At 38.1% G+C, this 16,572-nt stretch overlaps 1 protein-coding gene across 11 annotated transcripts in view; it reads left to right on the top strand.

Moving 5' to 3' along the window:
• The window catches only part of rasal2 (RAS protein activator like 2), a 512,219-nt gene that overhangs the window by 475,665 nt on the left and 19,982 nt on the right, over positions 1–16,572 (top strand). For all 11 annotated transcript variants that reach the window (XM_069937683.1, XM_069937680.1, XM_069937678.1 and 8 more), the window contains one exon: positions 3,212–3,343. In XM_069937683.1, the coding sequence (XP_069793784.1) occupies positions 3,212–3,343 (132 nt within the window). The remainder of the gene's footprint in view (positions 1–3,211; positions 3,344–16,572) is intronic.

The raw sequence follows: 16,572 nt of genomic DNA, 5'->3' as shown, positions 1-16,572 counted from the left end.
TGTTAGTTATTTGTGAAGTCTCAGTGCTCCTCTGCAGGATCCAGTGCTGTCGGCTCTGTACTGGCTTTAAGTCACCTGCCACTGGAGCCGACAGTGGTTTATTTTACAATATTAAAATTAAATTTAAACCTTTAAATAATAATTTTTATTAAAATAATGTGATTTGCTTTTAATAGCATCCACTGGTCAGCAGTAAGTGCCAGATTTTTGTTTTTTGGGGGGCTGCCTTTTAGGTGGAAATTCCAGGGTAGTCTTGTACATTGTCATCCTATACAACAGCATATACAGTAAGGTGGCTGAGACAGGAATCATACCAACCACTGCTGACAGTGGTAATTTTAGTCAGCATGGTTGCGATCACGTGATCGCGACTCTCAAACTTCCAAAGTTTATTGTTTGTTACTCTTATGTTAAGCAAGTTTCGCCATCCCTGGAATATATTGTAAGATGTTGCTTCTTCAATTTGCAGGTAGCCTCGGTTTGGCAGTGCATAAGGCCATGGACAGACATGTTGGAGTGGGAATGGGGTGTAGAATATTAATGGTTGGCCACTTGGAGGTCCCGTTTATTGCAGCAGACAGAGCGAAGGTACTCAATTAATTGATCTCCCAGTCTGCAACAGAACTTCGCTCTGTCTGCTGCAATAAAACGGGTCCTCCGACTGGCCAACCATTAAACCACAACAGATGACCCCTCAGATTCACATGAAGTATCGCTTTTCTTGGAAGAATTGTTTGAGGCCCTGAGTGGTGGTGAGGGAGGATGTGCCGGCACAAGTGTAGCATTTATTGCAGGCACAGGGATAGGTACTGAGGGGGCAATCAATGAGAATGGATGAGTGGATGAGAGAGTCCCAGAGGGAGTAGTCTGTGTGGAAAGGGGAAGATAGGCCTAGTGGTGGGATCACATTGTAGGTGGCGGAAAATGTGGAAATGACAGAGAAGGACTTGTTGGATGTAGAAGCTGATAGGATAATGGATGAGAACAAGTGAAATCATGTCCTTCTTGCGTTCAGAGCAAGTGCAGGATGTGTGGGAAATAGATGCGAGTAAGCCCTGAGTTGATGGCAGTCGAGGGGAAGCCATGTTTTTTGAAGAAGGAAGACATCTTGGATGTTCTGGACTGGAAAACCTCAAACTGGGAGCAGATGCAACAGAGACCAAGGAATTGACCTTAACCCTAACCCCCATCTTTACAGGGGATTGGATGTAAAGAGGTGTAGTCAAAGTAGCTGTGGGAGTTGGTAGGCTTGTAGTAAATATTTGTCAAGCGTGTCAAGGGTTTGTCTCTCGAGAGGGAGAGAGAGAGAGAGATTGAGAAAGGGGGAGTGTTGCCTGAGATGGACCAAGTGAATTTGAGGTCGGGGTGGAAGTTAACAACAAAGTTGACGAGTTCATCACGGGTGCAGGAGCAACACCAATGTAGTCCTCAAAGTAGTGGAGGAAAATTTGAGGAGCCTCACCTATATGTAGCATGTAGCATGGATTGCTCCACATTGGCAACAAAAAGGCAGGTGAGGACTTTATTCCCTGGAGTGTCAGAGAATTAGGGAAATTTGATAGAGCTACATATAACAACATGAGGGTTATAGATTGAGTAAATGCAACAAGGTTTTTCCATTTGAGGTTAGGTGAGACAAGAACTTGAGGATATGTGTTCAGGCTGAATGTAAAATGTTTAAAGTGATTATTAGAGGGAATTTCGTCACACAGATAGTGGTGAAATGAGATGCCAGCTGAAGTGGTGAATACAGGCTCGAATTTGACATTTAAGAAAAATTTGGATCTGAACATGGATGGGGGGGTATGGAGGACTATGGTCTGGGTACAGGTCAATGGGACTAGGCAGAATACTAGTTCAGCATGGACTAGATGGGCTAAACAGCCTTTCTCTATGCTGTGTGTTTTGTAGTGAGGAAACTTCTCCAAAGCTTGTGTCACTGTTGACCCTGTTATCCACTGGCTGTCCTGTTAATGGCTTGCACTGGGAGCTCCTCTATCATGAAAATGATGGCAGTCTTTGCTAGAGTGCTGTCCAACACCAACATGAGAGCTGGCAGGCTGGTTCCATCAGGCAACAGGCGCTGCACCACACTCCCCATGTCAGCTCCCCTGCAATCTGAGTCCCCTGGGAGCAGCAAGGAGAAGTCACTCTGATGAGTTCCATTCTGTCTGCTTCCCCACCCTAACTCCCCATGCACCCACCATCTCTTAAGGGATTGTGCAGTTTAATATCACACAGCCTTTCAACACAGGCGCATGAACCTGCATGGCCGCAGGACCAATTTTGATGAATAGGGACATGTGTCCACCCCATGGTGAATGTTGGCCCAGGACTATCCTCAGCATGTGAATGTGTCTCTAAGGCAGGAAGGGGAAATGGTCCACTGGTGCAAAAGCAATGCTGATCCACATGTGAAGTCACAGCACTATTTTGTACTGTACCCCATTCTACTTGGTTTGAGAGAGCAGAAAATATTGTTCCCAGCCCAAGCATTCTGTCATTTTTCAATCCATCACAGATCCCCACTCCCCCAAAGATTGACAAAAAACAGTGAGGAAATGTAAGGTTAATATCAATGCAATGAGAGGAGATTTGATGGAGGTATATAAAATTATGAGGGGTATGGACAAGAGCAAATACAAGCATGCTTTTTCCCTGATGTTAGGTGAGACAAGAACTAGAGGACACAGGTTAAGTGTGAAAGGGGAAATATTTAAAGGGAACATAAGAGGCAACGTCTTCATGAAGATAGTGGTGAGAGTGGAACGAACTGCCAGCTGGAGTGGTGAATCGAGCGGGCTCGATTTCAAAATTTGGGATAGAATCATGGATGGTAAGGATATAGAGGGCTATGGTTGGGGAACAGGTCAATGGAAGTAGGCAGTAAAAGATGGGTCTTTGCTGTGATGTTCCATGATTCTTTGCTTCAATGGCACGCTGGACAAAATTTCAATGTTTCCTTGCTGCTGCCACCAATAACCCCTAGGTTCTAAGGAGATGTGTGCCCTTCCCTTCTTTGCTGTTTCTATTGAGATTTCCTTTCATGATTATCATCTGAGCAAGTGATGAACACTACATTCTGCCACGTTCCTTCTTCCTTGTTTGCTGCCAATGCATAGTCCTGAAGAGGGAGTGAGGTTGATGGTGTTTATGATCCTCTGACATTGTGTGGAAGTTTGAGCTGCTTATCTCACTCGATTCACTGCAGGTTCAGTCTCCAGTGGAGACTGCCACCATGTCACCAGTGGAGAGGACAGCTGCCTGGGTTCTGAACAATGGACAATACTTAGAAGACGATGAGGCTGACCAAATGCGCGAGGACAGTAAGCACGCAGAGAAGGTGGGTTGAAATTGTTTGACTGAATCAACATGATGGGGCAAGGAATTGTGGTAAAAATTGCTGTCGCAGTCAAGTGCAAGATAAGAAAAATCAAGCAGAATAGGATTTTACCAAGACAAAATATTCTGCACATTTCACTTAAATGATTGAACTCAGGGGAGAAAACTCATCCATTTTCTGTCACAATGACGACTGCGTTTTCTGAGGAGAAGGTCAGGAAAGCTGAGGAATTGTGGTAAAAGGGTAGTGATGACCTCCACCATATTCAGATCACAAAAAAACCATTAGCAGTTTCAGAGCATGTTTTTTTTTGGAACATTTTATTTAAGAATTTTAAAAACCACATCCATGTATACATATTCAATTAAACTAAAAAAAAGTACAAATGTATATATGTATAAAAAGCCCATCATCCCACCTACCTTCCCACTCCCCCCTCCCCACCCACCAACTCTCCCCTAAAGTATCAAAGAAATAAAAGAAAAAGAAGAAAAGTTAGGAGAATGTCAAAAAGAAATATGTCTCAATTCAATTAACAATGGAACTGAGGGTTACCCACAGGATGGGCTTCAAATTTTCAAACCAACATATTGTAAATATGGGCTCTGTATTTTTTTAAAAATTGATTCTTATTATGTAGATTATAAGTTATTTTCTCAAGTGGAATACAAGAATGCAATTCAGCATGCCATCTCTCACAACCCTAAGTCTATATTTGATTTACAAGTAATGGCTATGCACTTCCTAGAAACAGCAAAATCTAATCGTAAAATTTCAATTTGAAACATAGTTAATCTTAATTTAGGTTTGACCACTTTAATATTACCCAACAAAAATAATATTGGATCCTGCGGGAGTTTTATCTCTAATATTTTCTCCAAATTTTTTTTTACCTCGAACCAAAAAAGTTTTACTCTAGGACACTCCTAAGTAGAATGCAAGAACAAACCAACTTCCTGATCACATCTAAAACATAAATCTGATAATGTTGGGTTCAAATTTTAATAATTGACAGAGAAAATTGTATTGAACCAATCTATACTTAACATTAATAATTTTTGTTATGTTTTCCTTATATAATTGCATCCAATTATTTTCATCCATTTGTCTACTTGAATCAACCTCCCATCTTAATCTTGATTTATGAATTCCTAACTTAGGAGCTGATTTTTGAAATAATTTATACATAACCGAAAGAAACTTATTTATACTACCCTTACTTATCAATAATTCTAATTCATTCTATCTTGGTAGTATACCTTATCAACCAAGAAAGCCTTAACCTGATAATAACAAAAAAAAGTATTATTTGAGGCATTAAATTTTTCCTTCGTAAGTTGAAAAGTAATACATTTACCAGCTTCAAAACAGTCTTCTATTTTCTTAATCCCCATTCAACTTCAAATCCTCAAAAATTGATTATCCATAGAAAAAGGAAGAAGTCTATTTTGATATAAAATAATTTTTCAAGAAGTCAAACCTTTTCCACCTTTTAAAACCTTTTAAAATCTATTTTATTCCATAGTTAAATCAAATGTTTCATAATTAGTCATATCTCTAATTCCTGTTAACAATTTTGAATTCCATTTATAAATAAAATCCTGCGTCCAGTTTTCTCCTATTTTACTCATTTCTATTTTAACCCAAGCTGAGGATTTATCTAAATCAAGCATCCCATTAATAAATTTCATTTGAGCTTATAATTGGGAAGTTGCAAACATCCTAATTCATATTTCCAAATCACTTTTTCCAAACACATTCTAGCCAGTTTTCTTTTCCATAAAAGCTTCCAAATACTCAAATGTAAATCCTTAAAAATTTTTTGACAAATCCAACAAGGAATTGACTGAAAAAGATATTGAACCCTTGTATTCAAAGTATCTTAGAAGGGTAAATCCCCCAGGGCCTGACTTTAAATCTCTTGTCATTGAACCATAGAACATTACAGCACAGAAACAGGACTCTTCAGCCCTTCTAGTCTGTGCCAAACCATTTATTTTTGCCTAGTCCTATTGACCTGCATCCAGTCCAAAGCCCCCCATACCTTTCCCATCCATAACCCTGTCCAAATTGCTCTTAAATGTTAAAATTGAGCCCGCATTCACACTTCAGCTGGAAGTTAATTCGATATTCCCACCACTCTCTGTGTGAAGATGTTTCCCCTAAACTTTTCCTCTTTCATTCTTAACCCTTCTTGTGGTTTGTATCTCACCTACCCTCAGTGGAAAAAGTCTATCTATATTTACTCTGTCTATCCCTCTCATAATTTTAAATACCTCTATCAAATCTCCCCTCATTCTTCAATGCTCCAGAGAATAAAGTCCTAATCTGTTTAACGTTTTTCCTATAACTCATTTCCTGAAGACCAGGCAACATTCTAGTAAATCTTCTCTGCACTCTTTTTATCTTATTGATATCCTTCCTGTAGTTAGGTGACCAAAAATGCACACAATGCTCCAAATTTGCCCTTACCAATGTCTTATGCAACTTTGTCATCCCAATTCCTGTACTCAATACTTTGATTTATAAAGGCCAATATGCCAAAAGCTTTTCCAGCCCTATCCATCTGCGACACCACTACTGCACTCCTCATTGCCCTAACATTTACCGTGTGTGTCCTTTCTTGATTTGTCCTTCCAAAATGCTACACTTCACACTTGTCTTCATTAAATTTCATCTGCCATTTTTCATCCCAATTTTTTTTGCTGGTCCAGATCCCTCTACAAGCTTTGAAAGCCTTCTTCGCTGTCCACAACACCTCCAATCATCTGCAAACTTGCTGATCCAATCTACCACATTATCAACCAGATAATTGGTATAGATGACAAATAACAATGGTCCCAGTATCGATCCATGAGGCACACCACAGGCCTCCAATCTGAGAAGCAATCATCCACCACCAATCTCTGGCTTGTGCCATTGTTGAATCCAGTTCACTACTTCACCATGAATACCTAGTGTCTGAACCTTCCTGACTAACCTCCCCTTTTCAGACCAGAGCCTCCACAGGTATCATACATATTTTAACTAAGTGTTTTAAAATGGAGTTGTCTGTGGAGCCTTTTTTAAACAATGGAACAACGTGAACTACCCTCCAATCCTCTGGTACCACACCTGTGGTGAAGGACATTTTAAATATTTCTGCCAGGGCACCTGCAATTTCTACAGGAAATATCTTGTCAAGTCCTGGGGATTTATCCACTCTTATTTGCTTTAAGACAGCAAACACCTCCTCCTCTTTAATCCTTACTCCCCATGACTCTGTGCCCTTTTCATGATTGAATACTGATGGAAAAACATTTAAGATCTCCCCTATATCTTTTGGTTCCACATAAAGCCAGCTACTCTGATCTTCAAGGGGACCAATTTTGTCCCTTATTATACTTTAGCTCTTAATATACCTGTAGAAACCCTTAGGATTTTCCTTCACATTGTCTGTCAAAGCAACCTCATCTTCTTTTTACCCTCATTTCTTTCTTGAAGTTTTTCTTGCATTTTTATACACCTCAAGTACATCTTTGCTCCATGTTGCCTATACCCGTTATACACCTCTCTCTTCTTCCGAACTAGATCCCCAATATCCCTTGAAAATCAAGGTTCACTATGCCTTCTAACCTTGGCTTTGATTCTAACAGGAACATATAAACCCTGTACTCTCAAAATTTCACCTTTGAAGGTTTTCCACTTGCCTCGCACATCCTTGCTCGAAAACAATTTATCCCAATCCACACATTCTAGATCCTTTCTCATTTCCTCAAAATTGCCCTTTCTCCAATTCAGAATCTCAACCCAAGGCCCAGACCCATGCTTCTCCATAATTAACTTGAAACTAATGGCATTATGATCACTGGACCTAAAATGTTCCCCGACACATACTTCTGTCAACTATCCTGTCTCATTCCCTAATAGGATATGAGTATTGCACTCTCTCTAGTTAGTACCTCTATATATTGATTTAGACAACTTTCCTGAACACCTTTGATAAACTCCAAGCCATCCAGCCCTTTTACAGTATGGAACTCCCAGTGAATATGTGGAAAATTAAAATCTCTTACTATCACAATCTTATGTTATCTGCAGCTGACTGCTGTCCCTCTACAGATTTGCTCCTCCAATTCTCATTGACCATTGGGTGGTATATAATATAACCCCTTAGGTGTGGTCATACCTTTCGCGTTCCTCAGCTCCACCCACATAGCCTCAATAAACGAGCCCACTGATCTCTCCTGCCGTATCACAGATGCGATATTTTCCGATAGGCAATGCCTCTCCTCCCCTTTCATCCTCCTATTCTATTGTGTCTAAACTAACGGAAGCCTAGAACATTGAGCTGCTACCCTGCACCTCCTGCAAACAAATTTCATTAACAGCCACAAAAAAGTCATAATTCCACGCACCAATCCATGCTCTAAGCTCGTACCTGAGAACTTTTCCACCACATTCAACCCATTGACTTCTGAAGGTGAATGTAATTTTAACATCATCTTTTCCCTCCTCCACTCCTCTATCTGCTGTGACACTCTGTCTCCCTTCATTCCTCTATCTCAATCTAGTTTAAACCCACCGGAGCAGCACTAACAAGTCTTCCGGCAAGGATATTAGTCCCCTTCCAGTTCAGATACAAACTGTCTTTTTGGAATAGGTCCAAATGATCTAGAAACCTGAAGACCTCCCTCCTACACTATATGTTTAGCCATGTGTTACGCTCCATAATCCTCCTATTTCTAACCTCACTGGTAAGGGTAGCAATCCTGAGATCACTACCTTGGAGGTCCTGTACTTCACCTTAGTGCCTAACTCCCTAAAGTCTCCTTGCAGGACTTCCTCACCCTTTCTACCCATGTCATTGATCCCTACATGAACCATGGCATCTGGCTGCTCACCCTCCCTCCTAAGCACCTGGGAGGCAATGTACCATCCAGGATATGATCTCTTCCACAGAACCTCTTATCTGTGCCCCTAACTATGGAATCACCTATCACTCCAGCCTGCCTCTTCTCCTTTCCCTTCTTAGCCACAGGAACAGACTCTGTGGTAGGACTCCCCACCCCCAACAGAATCTGAAATGGTATACTTATTGAGTGGGATGGCCGCAGGGATGTCTTGCACTGCCTGCCTGCTCCCTTTCCCTCTCCTGACTGTCACCCATCTACCCTCCTCCTGCCTCCTAGGTGTGATAGTGTCCCTCTAACACCTGTCTATCACCCCCTTTTGCCTCCTGAATGATCCAGAGTTCATCCAACTCCAGCTCCAATTCCTTAACTCAGCTTGTCAGGAGCTGCAGCTGGATGCACTTCCCGCAGATGAAATTGGCAGAGATACTGCTGACTTCTCTGATGACCCACATTGTGCAAGAGGACCATCTCCCTGCCTTGGCTGCCATTCCCACTGTCTATGACTAGATGAACAAAATATATATCTTTTTTTTTAACTTTATTTATTCGTTCAAAAAACAAATAATGTATGGCATATACAGGAATTAAACATGAACATGAACATTTTGTTTAATATATATTAAAAAAAAAGAAAAAAATGAAAATAAAAGATTCCCCCCCTCCTTCTGCCAACTCTCCTAAGGAAAGCCATAAAAAAAGAAAAAAGAAAGAATATTTTAAAAAAAGTTAAATATGCATATTAAAATCTATTCAATATAAATTGAAATGTAAATATTCCGAGTATAACAACCACTTATTAATTAAAAAATTATAATTATCATGCAAAACAAAATTTTTTCCATTATTAAACAATATTTCATCTCATTATGCCATCTATTAATATCAATCATATTTGTATCTTTCCACATACTAGCAATACATTTTTCGCTACGGATAAAGCTAAATATACAAAAGCAAGCTGAAACTTATCTAATCCCAAGCCTTTCAGAGGTTGCAATAAAAATACTTTTGGATCTAAAACTATTTTAATCTTATACAGATATTCTAAAAACGATTGAATTTCCTTCCAAAAAGATTATCTATGTCTACATGACCAAACAGCATGAAAAAAAGTTCCAACCGTATCACCACATCTCAAACACAAATCTGATTCATTAAAATCATATTTTTTAAAATTTTTCAGGTGTCAAATATAATTGATGTAAAAAATTGTAATTAATAATTGCATAATGTATCAATCTAGTTACACTATCATAACAAATATCTAACCAATCCTCTTCAGAAAAAGTAAAACCAATATCTGCTTCCCATTTAAAGATCTATCCCAACCCTTTTATCCATGCCATCCTGTAATATTTGATACATAAATGAAATATAACCCTTCTCTGGTACCTTCATAAGAAAAGTTTCAAATTTAGTCATTTTAGGTAAAATCATATCTCTACCAAACATACATTTTACCGAAGATCGAATTTGATAATAAAAAAATAAAGAATTCTTATCAATACCAAAATCTTCCCTCATCTGATTAAAAGATAAAAACTTACCCTCTTTAAAACAATCTCCCAAATTTTTCACACCTTTAAATCTCCAAAGCAATAAACTTTGATTATGTATTGAAAAAGAAATAAGTTGATTATTATACAACGGAGTCAAAGCCAATAATTTACCCCTAGAACGTATCAATTAATTTTTCTTTATCCATAACTTCATTAAATGTTTTAGTTTAGGCACATTATATTGAAGTAACAAATTCATATTCCACCTAAACAAAAATTGATATATTTCAAATTCAGAAATACTTGCCATCTCAATTTTAGCCCAACGAGGAGGCCGTACCAAATCCATCAATGAACTAATAAATTTAAGTTGGGCTGCCTTATAATAATTTTGACAATGTGGTAAATGTAATCCCCCTAACTCATATTTCCAAGTTAATTTATTCAAAGCTACTCTCGAAAATTTACTCTTCCATAAAAACTCCCTAACCATTTTATTTAAATCTCAAAAAAAAATTTTATCAAGTAAATACGGAATAGATTGAAACAAATATTGTATACGTGGAAAGATATTCATCTTAATTGTATTTATCCTTCCCATTAAATTAATAGGTAAATCTTTCCATTTAATCAAATCAGTTTTAATTTTTTTCATTAACGGAGCATAATTTAATTTATATAAAGATTGACAATTAACATTCAAAATTATACCCAGATATTTAATTCGATCAGTCCACTTCAAATTAATAATATTCTTATAAACTGAATAATCTCCTTCACTTACTAGTAATATTTCACTTTTTTCCCCAATTAACTTTATACCCAGAAAGACATCCATATTGTATTAAACATTCCTTCAAATGCAAAAGTGACTGAGCTGGATTTGTTAAATACACCAATACGTCATCAGCAAATAAATTCATTTTATACTCCTCATCTAAAACTTTCATTCCTTTTATCTGTGTATTTTGTCTTATCAACTGTGCTAAAGGTTCAATCACTAACGCAAGCAAATCTGGTGATAAAGGACAACCTTGACGAGTTGATCGAGTTAACTTAAAAGATTCTGAAATCAAACCATTTGTCAATACTCTAGCTACCGGTTTACTATATAGAGCCTTAATCCAACCAATAAAAGAAGGACCAAACTTAAATTCCTCCAAAACTTTAAACAAAAAATTCCATTCAACTCTATCAAGTCCTTTTTCTGCATCTAAGGATATCACCATCGGATGATCTAAAGATTGTTGAAATCTATTAATCAAACTAATCACTCACAAAATATTATCTGAAGCATATCTATTCTTTATAAAACCTGTTTGATCAATATGAATCAACTTTAGTAAAAATTTAGCCAATCTATTCGCTAATACTTTAGCTATTATTTTATAATCTACATTTAACAACGAAATTGGTCTATATGAAGATACCTTCAAAGGATCTCTATCTTTTTTAGGAATTACTGTAATTAAAGCACTAGAAAAAGACTCAGGTAAATCATAATATTCTCCAACTTGACGTAATACATCCCCAAACACTGTAGATAAATTATCATTAAAAATTTTATAAAATTCAACCGAAAATCCATCATCACCAGGCGATTTACCATTTGGCATTTTAATTTACCATTTAGCCATTTTAATTTCTGAATCAGTAAATGTTTCTTCTAACTCCTGTATATCTCCATCCATAAATTCAACTGTGATTTAAAAAAATCAATCGATCCAGTTTCCTGTTTTCCTTCAGATGTATATAACTTTTTATAAAATTCATCCTTAATCGCAAGAGGTTTATAAGTAATAAGAGAATTCTGTCTAACAGCATTAATAGTCCTCGATATCTGTTCTTTCTTTAATTGCCATGCCAATACCTTGTGTGCTTTCTCTCCCCATTTGTAATACCGTTGTTTAGTCCTATTAATCACACATTCAAATTGATAAGATTGCAAGGTATTATATTTCAATTTCAGCCTAAATAATTCTATTTTCTGATCTTCTGTAGCATCTTTCTGAAATTCATTTTCTAACTCATCGATCTGTTTCTCTAATTCAAGACTCTGATTTAATTGATTCTTTTTTATTTTAGAAGTATAACTAATTATTTATCCTCTCAAATAGGGTTTCATAGCCAACCATAATACAAACTTACTTTGAACAGATTTAGAATTTTCCTTTAAAAAAAATTAATTCGTTTTTTCAAAAAATCAATAAATTCTGTTTTTTTTAAACACCATTGTATTAAATCTCCAATGATAAGCTATTTGAATTTTCTCTGAAGTTTCATATGTAAAATATAACAGAGAATGATCTGAAATCACCCTACTTTTATATTCTGTTTGTTGTATTTTCCCTTGTAAATGTGCCGATACTAAAAAGAAGTCAATCCTTGAAAACTATTCATGTCTAGATGAATAAAAGGAAAAATCTTTCTCTGTCGGATTAAGACGTCTCCAAATATCTACTAAATTAAGATCTTTCATCAACGCTTGGACCTGGATTGCCATCTTGGATTTTTTAACTTTCTTCGGAGATTTATCTAATAAAGGTTCCAAAACGCAATTAAAATCACCACTAACTAAAATATTATCATTAGCTTGACCCAAACATAAAAATGCATCTGAAATAAATACTTCATCATCTGCATTTGGAGCATAAATATTAAGTAAAGTCCAAAATTCACTAAAAATCTTACAATTCAATTTAAGAATACATCCTGCCTTTTCCTCCATTGATTGTAATTCAAAAGATAAATTTTTATGTATCAAAATTACTACACCTTTAGCTCTAGAATTAAATGAAGAAAAATATACATGCCCAACCCAATCCCTTTTTAATTTCACACTTTCCTTCACATTCAAATGTGTTTCTTGTAAAAAGGCAATATCAATTTTCATTTTCTTAATATACACTAAGACTTGCTTACGTTTAATCAGACTCTTTAATCCTCGAACATTAAAAGTAGCAAACCTCAACTTCGACATATCTACTATTATTACTAAATACCAATAATATCTTTATATAAAAACTCAAATCAACGTATATAGGCCCTCCAATAAAAAAAATCACAAATTAAAAACTAAGAAAAAATTTTTTTTTAAAAATTTAAAAAAATCTCCCCCCACCCCCCCCCCCAAAAAAAAACTACCAAAAGGTAGTAATCCCCTAAACAAAAATTGGGTGTGGATCACCCACCAGTGGCTGATGACTAGTAAAGAACTTAGTGCAAATCTCCTCCTCCCCATCCAAGTATCATAATAACAAAAGAAAAAAATAAAATAAGAAAATTCTTCTTTTCATCCAAAAGATTCCAATCTCGAAGATCCCATTTCGGAAGGAGGTGGACTCTTTCCATTCGCATTTTTCCGATTTCTGCCATTTCTTCTGTTTCTAGAACTACCAAATTTTTCTTTAGAAGATAATGGTGGGCTAAGCCTTTGTCATCTTATATCTGGCAATGAGTCAGCAAAAATCATTGCTTCACAATCAGTTTCAAAAAACCAAAATTGATAGTCTCTGTAAAAGACCTTCAACGCTGCAGGGTAACGAAAAGTAGACTAATAACCTTCATGCCACAAAGCTTCTTTAACTGGATTAAATCGACGTCGACGTTGAATGACATCTTGACTCAGATCAGGATAAAAAAAGACTCTACTATTCTGAATCAATAATGGGGTTTGTCATTGTCTCGCATTTTGTACTGCAAGTCGAAGTATTGTTTTTCTATCCAAATAACTCAGACATCGATTATTACTGGTCTTAGGGCTTGACCAGCTGAGGGTATTCTTCTTAAAGCTCGATGGGCTCTATGGCCTAAAGAAATCTCTTGGTGCCTGCCACATTGACCACCGCCAGTGGGCTGATAACGCCTCAAACCGTGCATCTTGGCGCCTCACAGTTTGGCGGGCAGCAACCTCCTTTGAAGAAGACCGCAGAGCCCACCTCACTGACAAAAGGCAAAGGAGGAAAAACCCAACACCCAACCCCAACCAACCAATTTTCCCCTGCAACCGCTGCAACCGTGTCGGCCTGTCCCGCATCGGACTTGTCAGCCACAAACGAGCCTGCAGCTGACGTGGACTTTTTACCCCCTCCATAAATCTTCGTCCGCGAAGCCAAGCCAAAGAAAGAAGATGGGCTCTTTCCAGTGCCAATCCCCCAGAGAAAAATTCTTGCCCTAATATTTACGGAATCCAGTCTTTAAAGAAACGAAGAGGGTCTTGTCCTTCTGTACCTTCTGGCAAACCAACAATTTTCACATTATTCCTTCTGCTTTGATCTTCCAAATAATCTATTTTTCTTTCTAGCTCCTTCTCACGTTCTCCTAATTCTATGACTGATTTCTCCACCTTCAACACTTTTTCTGTGTTAGAAGTCACTTCTTGTTTACAGTCCAAAAAAGCAGTCTGAATTTTTTTAAATTCTTCATAAGATGCACGTGTCTTAACCATATTTAATTCTGAACTTATACCAGCATTCATTTGAACCATCTCATTCATTAGAGATGTCAACATAGGTTGAATAACTGCATTTAATTGCATACATTGTGAATCCATAAATCTCAGCTCTGTTCTCTCTGACATGGTGGCAGAACAAGGTAACTGCAGCTCCTGCTGCAATTCAACAAAAGGCATTTTAAAAGATTTACTGCAGGTCTGGACTCTTGACTTCTTCAGGGAGTCGCCGTTAGTCTCCCCCAGCATCTTGTTGTTTTCTCATCCATTCACGAAGAAAAACAAACTGCAATGCTGCCTGATGCATTTCCATTTCAGCCTCCACAGGCGATCTTTGGGATTTAGGCATTGAAGAAATTGAGCCTGGGGCTGTTTCAAGTCGTCTGGGCCCCAAATCTTCAGCACTTCAAAAATGTATCTTCTTTTGGACTTGAGATTTAGTCTTTTTACCATTAGTGGCCATAATAACTCCTTAATACTCCTTAATACTTTAAACTAAAATTTTAAAAGTTTAAACTTGGAAACAAAGGGTTAAAAAACAGGTATTTAAAAGCCTGGCCAGAGAGGACGAGATTGCACGTCTAGACTCTATGCCATCTTGCCACGCCCCCCAAAAATATATATATCTATAAAACCTGCCCTTAGCTGTGCCTACCTGCTGAATCCTTTTTGTTTCTCGAATAGGGTTGCCCTTTCTGGCTTCAAGTCCAACTGTTCCTCGCCTCTTACTGTTCTTGCTAGAGCCTGTTGAGCCAAAACCTTATTACTCTGACTCAACTCACTCCGACCACTGCCCCCTTTGTCTTCAGCTGTTGAACTCAATTGCCCAATCAACTGCTCTCTGCTGAGTTTCCTTTTTCACCCCTTTGTCTTAAACTGTCCTATCACTAGACATCTCCACTTTCTGCCTTCCATCAGGATCACTCTCTCTGGGACTTCCTGATCTGCTCATCCCTTCCCACAAGAAATGTTGCATTTGCACCTGCACCTCCTACCTCACCACTATCCAGGGATCCAAACAGTCCTTCCAAGTGAAGCAGTGCTTTGCCTGTGAATCTGCAGGGGTCATTTACATAATCCAGTGCTCCCGATGTGGCCTCTACATTGAGGAGACTGGATGCACACTGGGAGATCGCTTCATTGAGCACCTTCACCCTGTCATCCATTATCATACCAAGGCTGCCTGCACAATTGAAGAACAGCACCATATATTTCCTCTGGGCACTCTCCAACCTGATGGCATTAACATTGACCTCCAATTTCCATTGAACCCCTTTCCTAGTCTCTCTCTTCCCTGGATGAACTCAGTGCCTTCCATGGTCCTTTTTCAAAGGGAAAACAATGAGGAATCGTCACGAACCCCACAGCCAACAGTAACTTTGCTCCTCGTCACTGAGGCTGACGAAACACAACCATCAGGAGGGTGCATTCTCGCTTGACCCTTTGATGTACATACACTTAAAACCCGTGTGGACAACTGAATGGAGTTTTTGTGGGCATTTTCAACCTTTTGTGGCAATGGCTAGAAGTCCCCATTTGCTTCAAAAGGACATTGCCCAAGAAGAGAGAGGTGACATGCCTCAACAACTGGTGGCCGGTGACACTGACATCTTTGTGGTGTGCTGGAAACTCCTATTTTCTCTGGAGTCTGAGAAGGCTGGCATGTTGTTGAATACTCCTATAGGTGCATTGTGGAAGTATACTGACTGGTTGCATCACTACCTGGTTTAGTAATTCCCAAGAACACAGAAGGCTGCAGAAGGTAGTAAACATACCCAGGTCCATCACAAGCTGTAATCTCTCTTCCACTGCAGATCTATAATGCATTTAAGAAGGAAGCCAACTCCATAAAGGACCACCATCACCCTGGTCACAACCTCTTTTGATTACAACCTTTGGGTAGAAGGCAAAGAAGCCTGAAGACCTGCACCTCTTTGTTCAAGAACAGATCTTTTCTAACCTCCATCGGACTCTTAAGCCTACCCTTAAAACTCTAATCAGACTGTTCTACCAGCACAAAAGGACTGTCTGCACTACTGTAACGCCATTTTTTTTTTTGCTTCTTGCAGTAGGGCAACTGTGAATATTATTTATCTATCCTTTGTATTTATTATTCCTTATTAATGTAATTTATGTAGTTTTTTTTCCATAGAGTACCTGTTCAGTCGCAAAATGTAAGAGTTTTGGGGCATTTGCACATTGTGTACGACGATAAACTCTTTGATGTTATGATTTTGTTCTTGCAGCCTGATCTATAGATCTGCAGGTTCATTCATGCTGAGAACTAAGGCCAGAGACTGTCGATAAACTCATTGATGTTATGATTATGTCCTTGCTGCCTGATCTATAGATCTGCAGGTTCATTCATGCTGAGAACTAAGGCAT

The sequence above is a fragment of the Narcine bancroftii genome, chromosome 5 (assembly GCF_036971445.1).
Source record: "Narcine bancroftii isolate sNarBan1 chromosome 5, sNarBan1.hap1, whole genome shotgun sequence".
Taxonomy (NCBI): domain Eukaryota; kingdom Metazoa; phylum Chordata; class Chondrichthyes; order Torpediniformes; family Narcinidae; genus Narcine; species Narcine bancroftii.
This window is presented reverse-complemented; position numbering and strand designations above follow the sequence as displayed.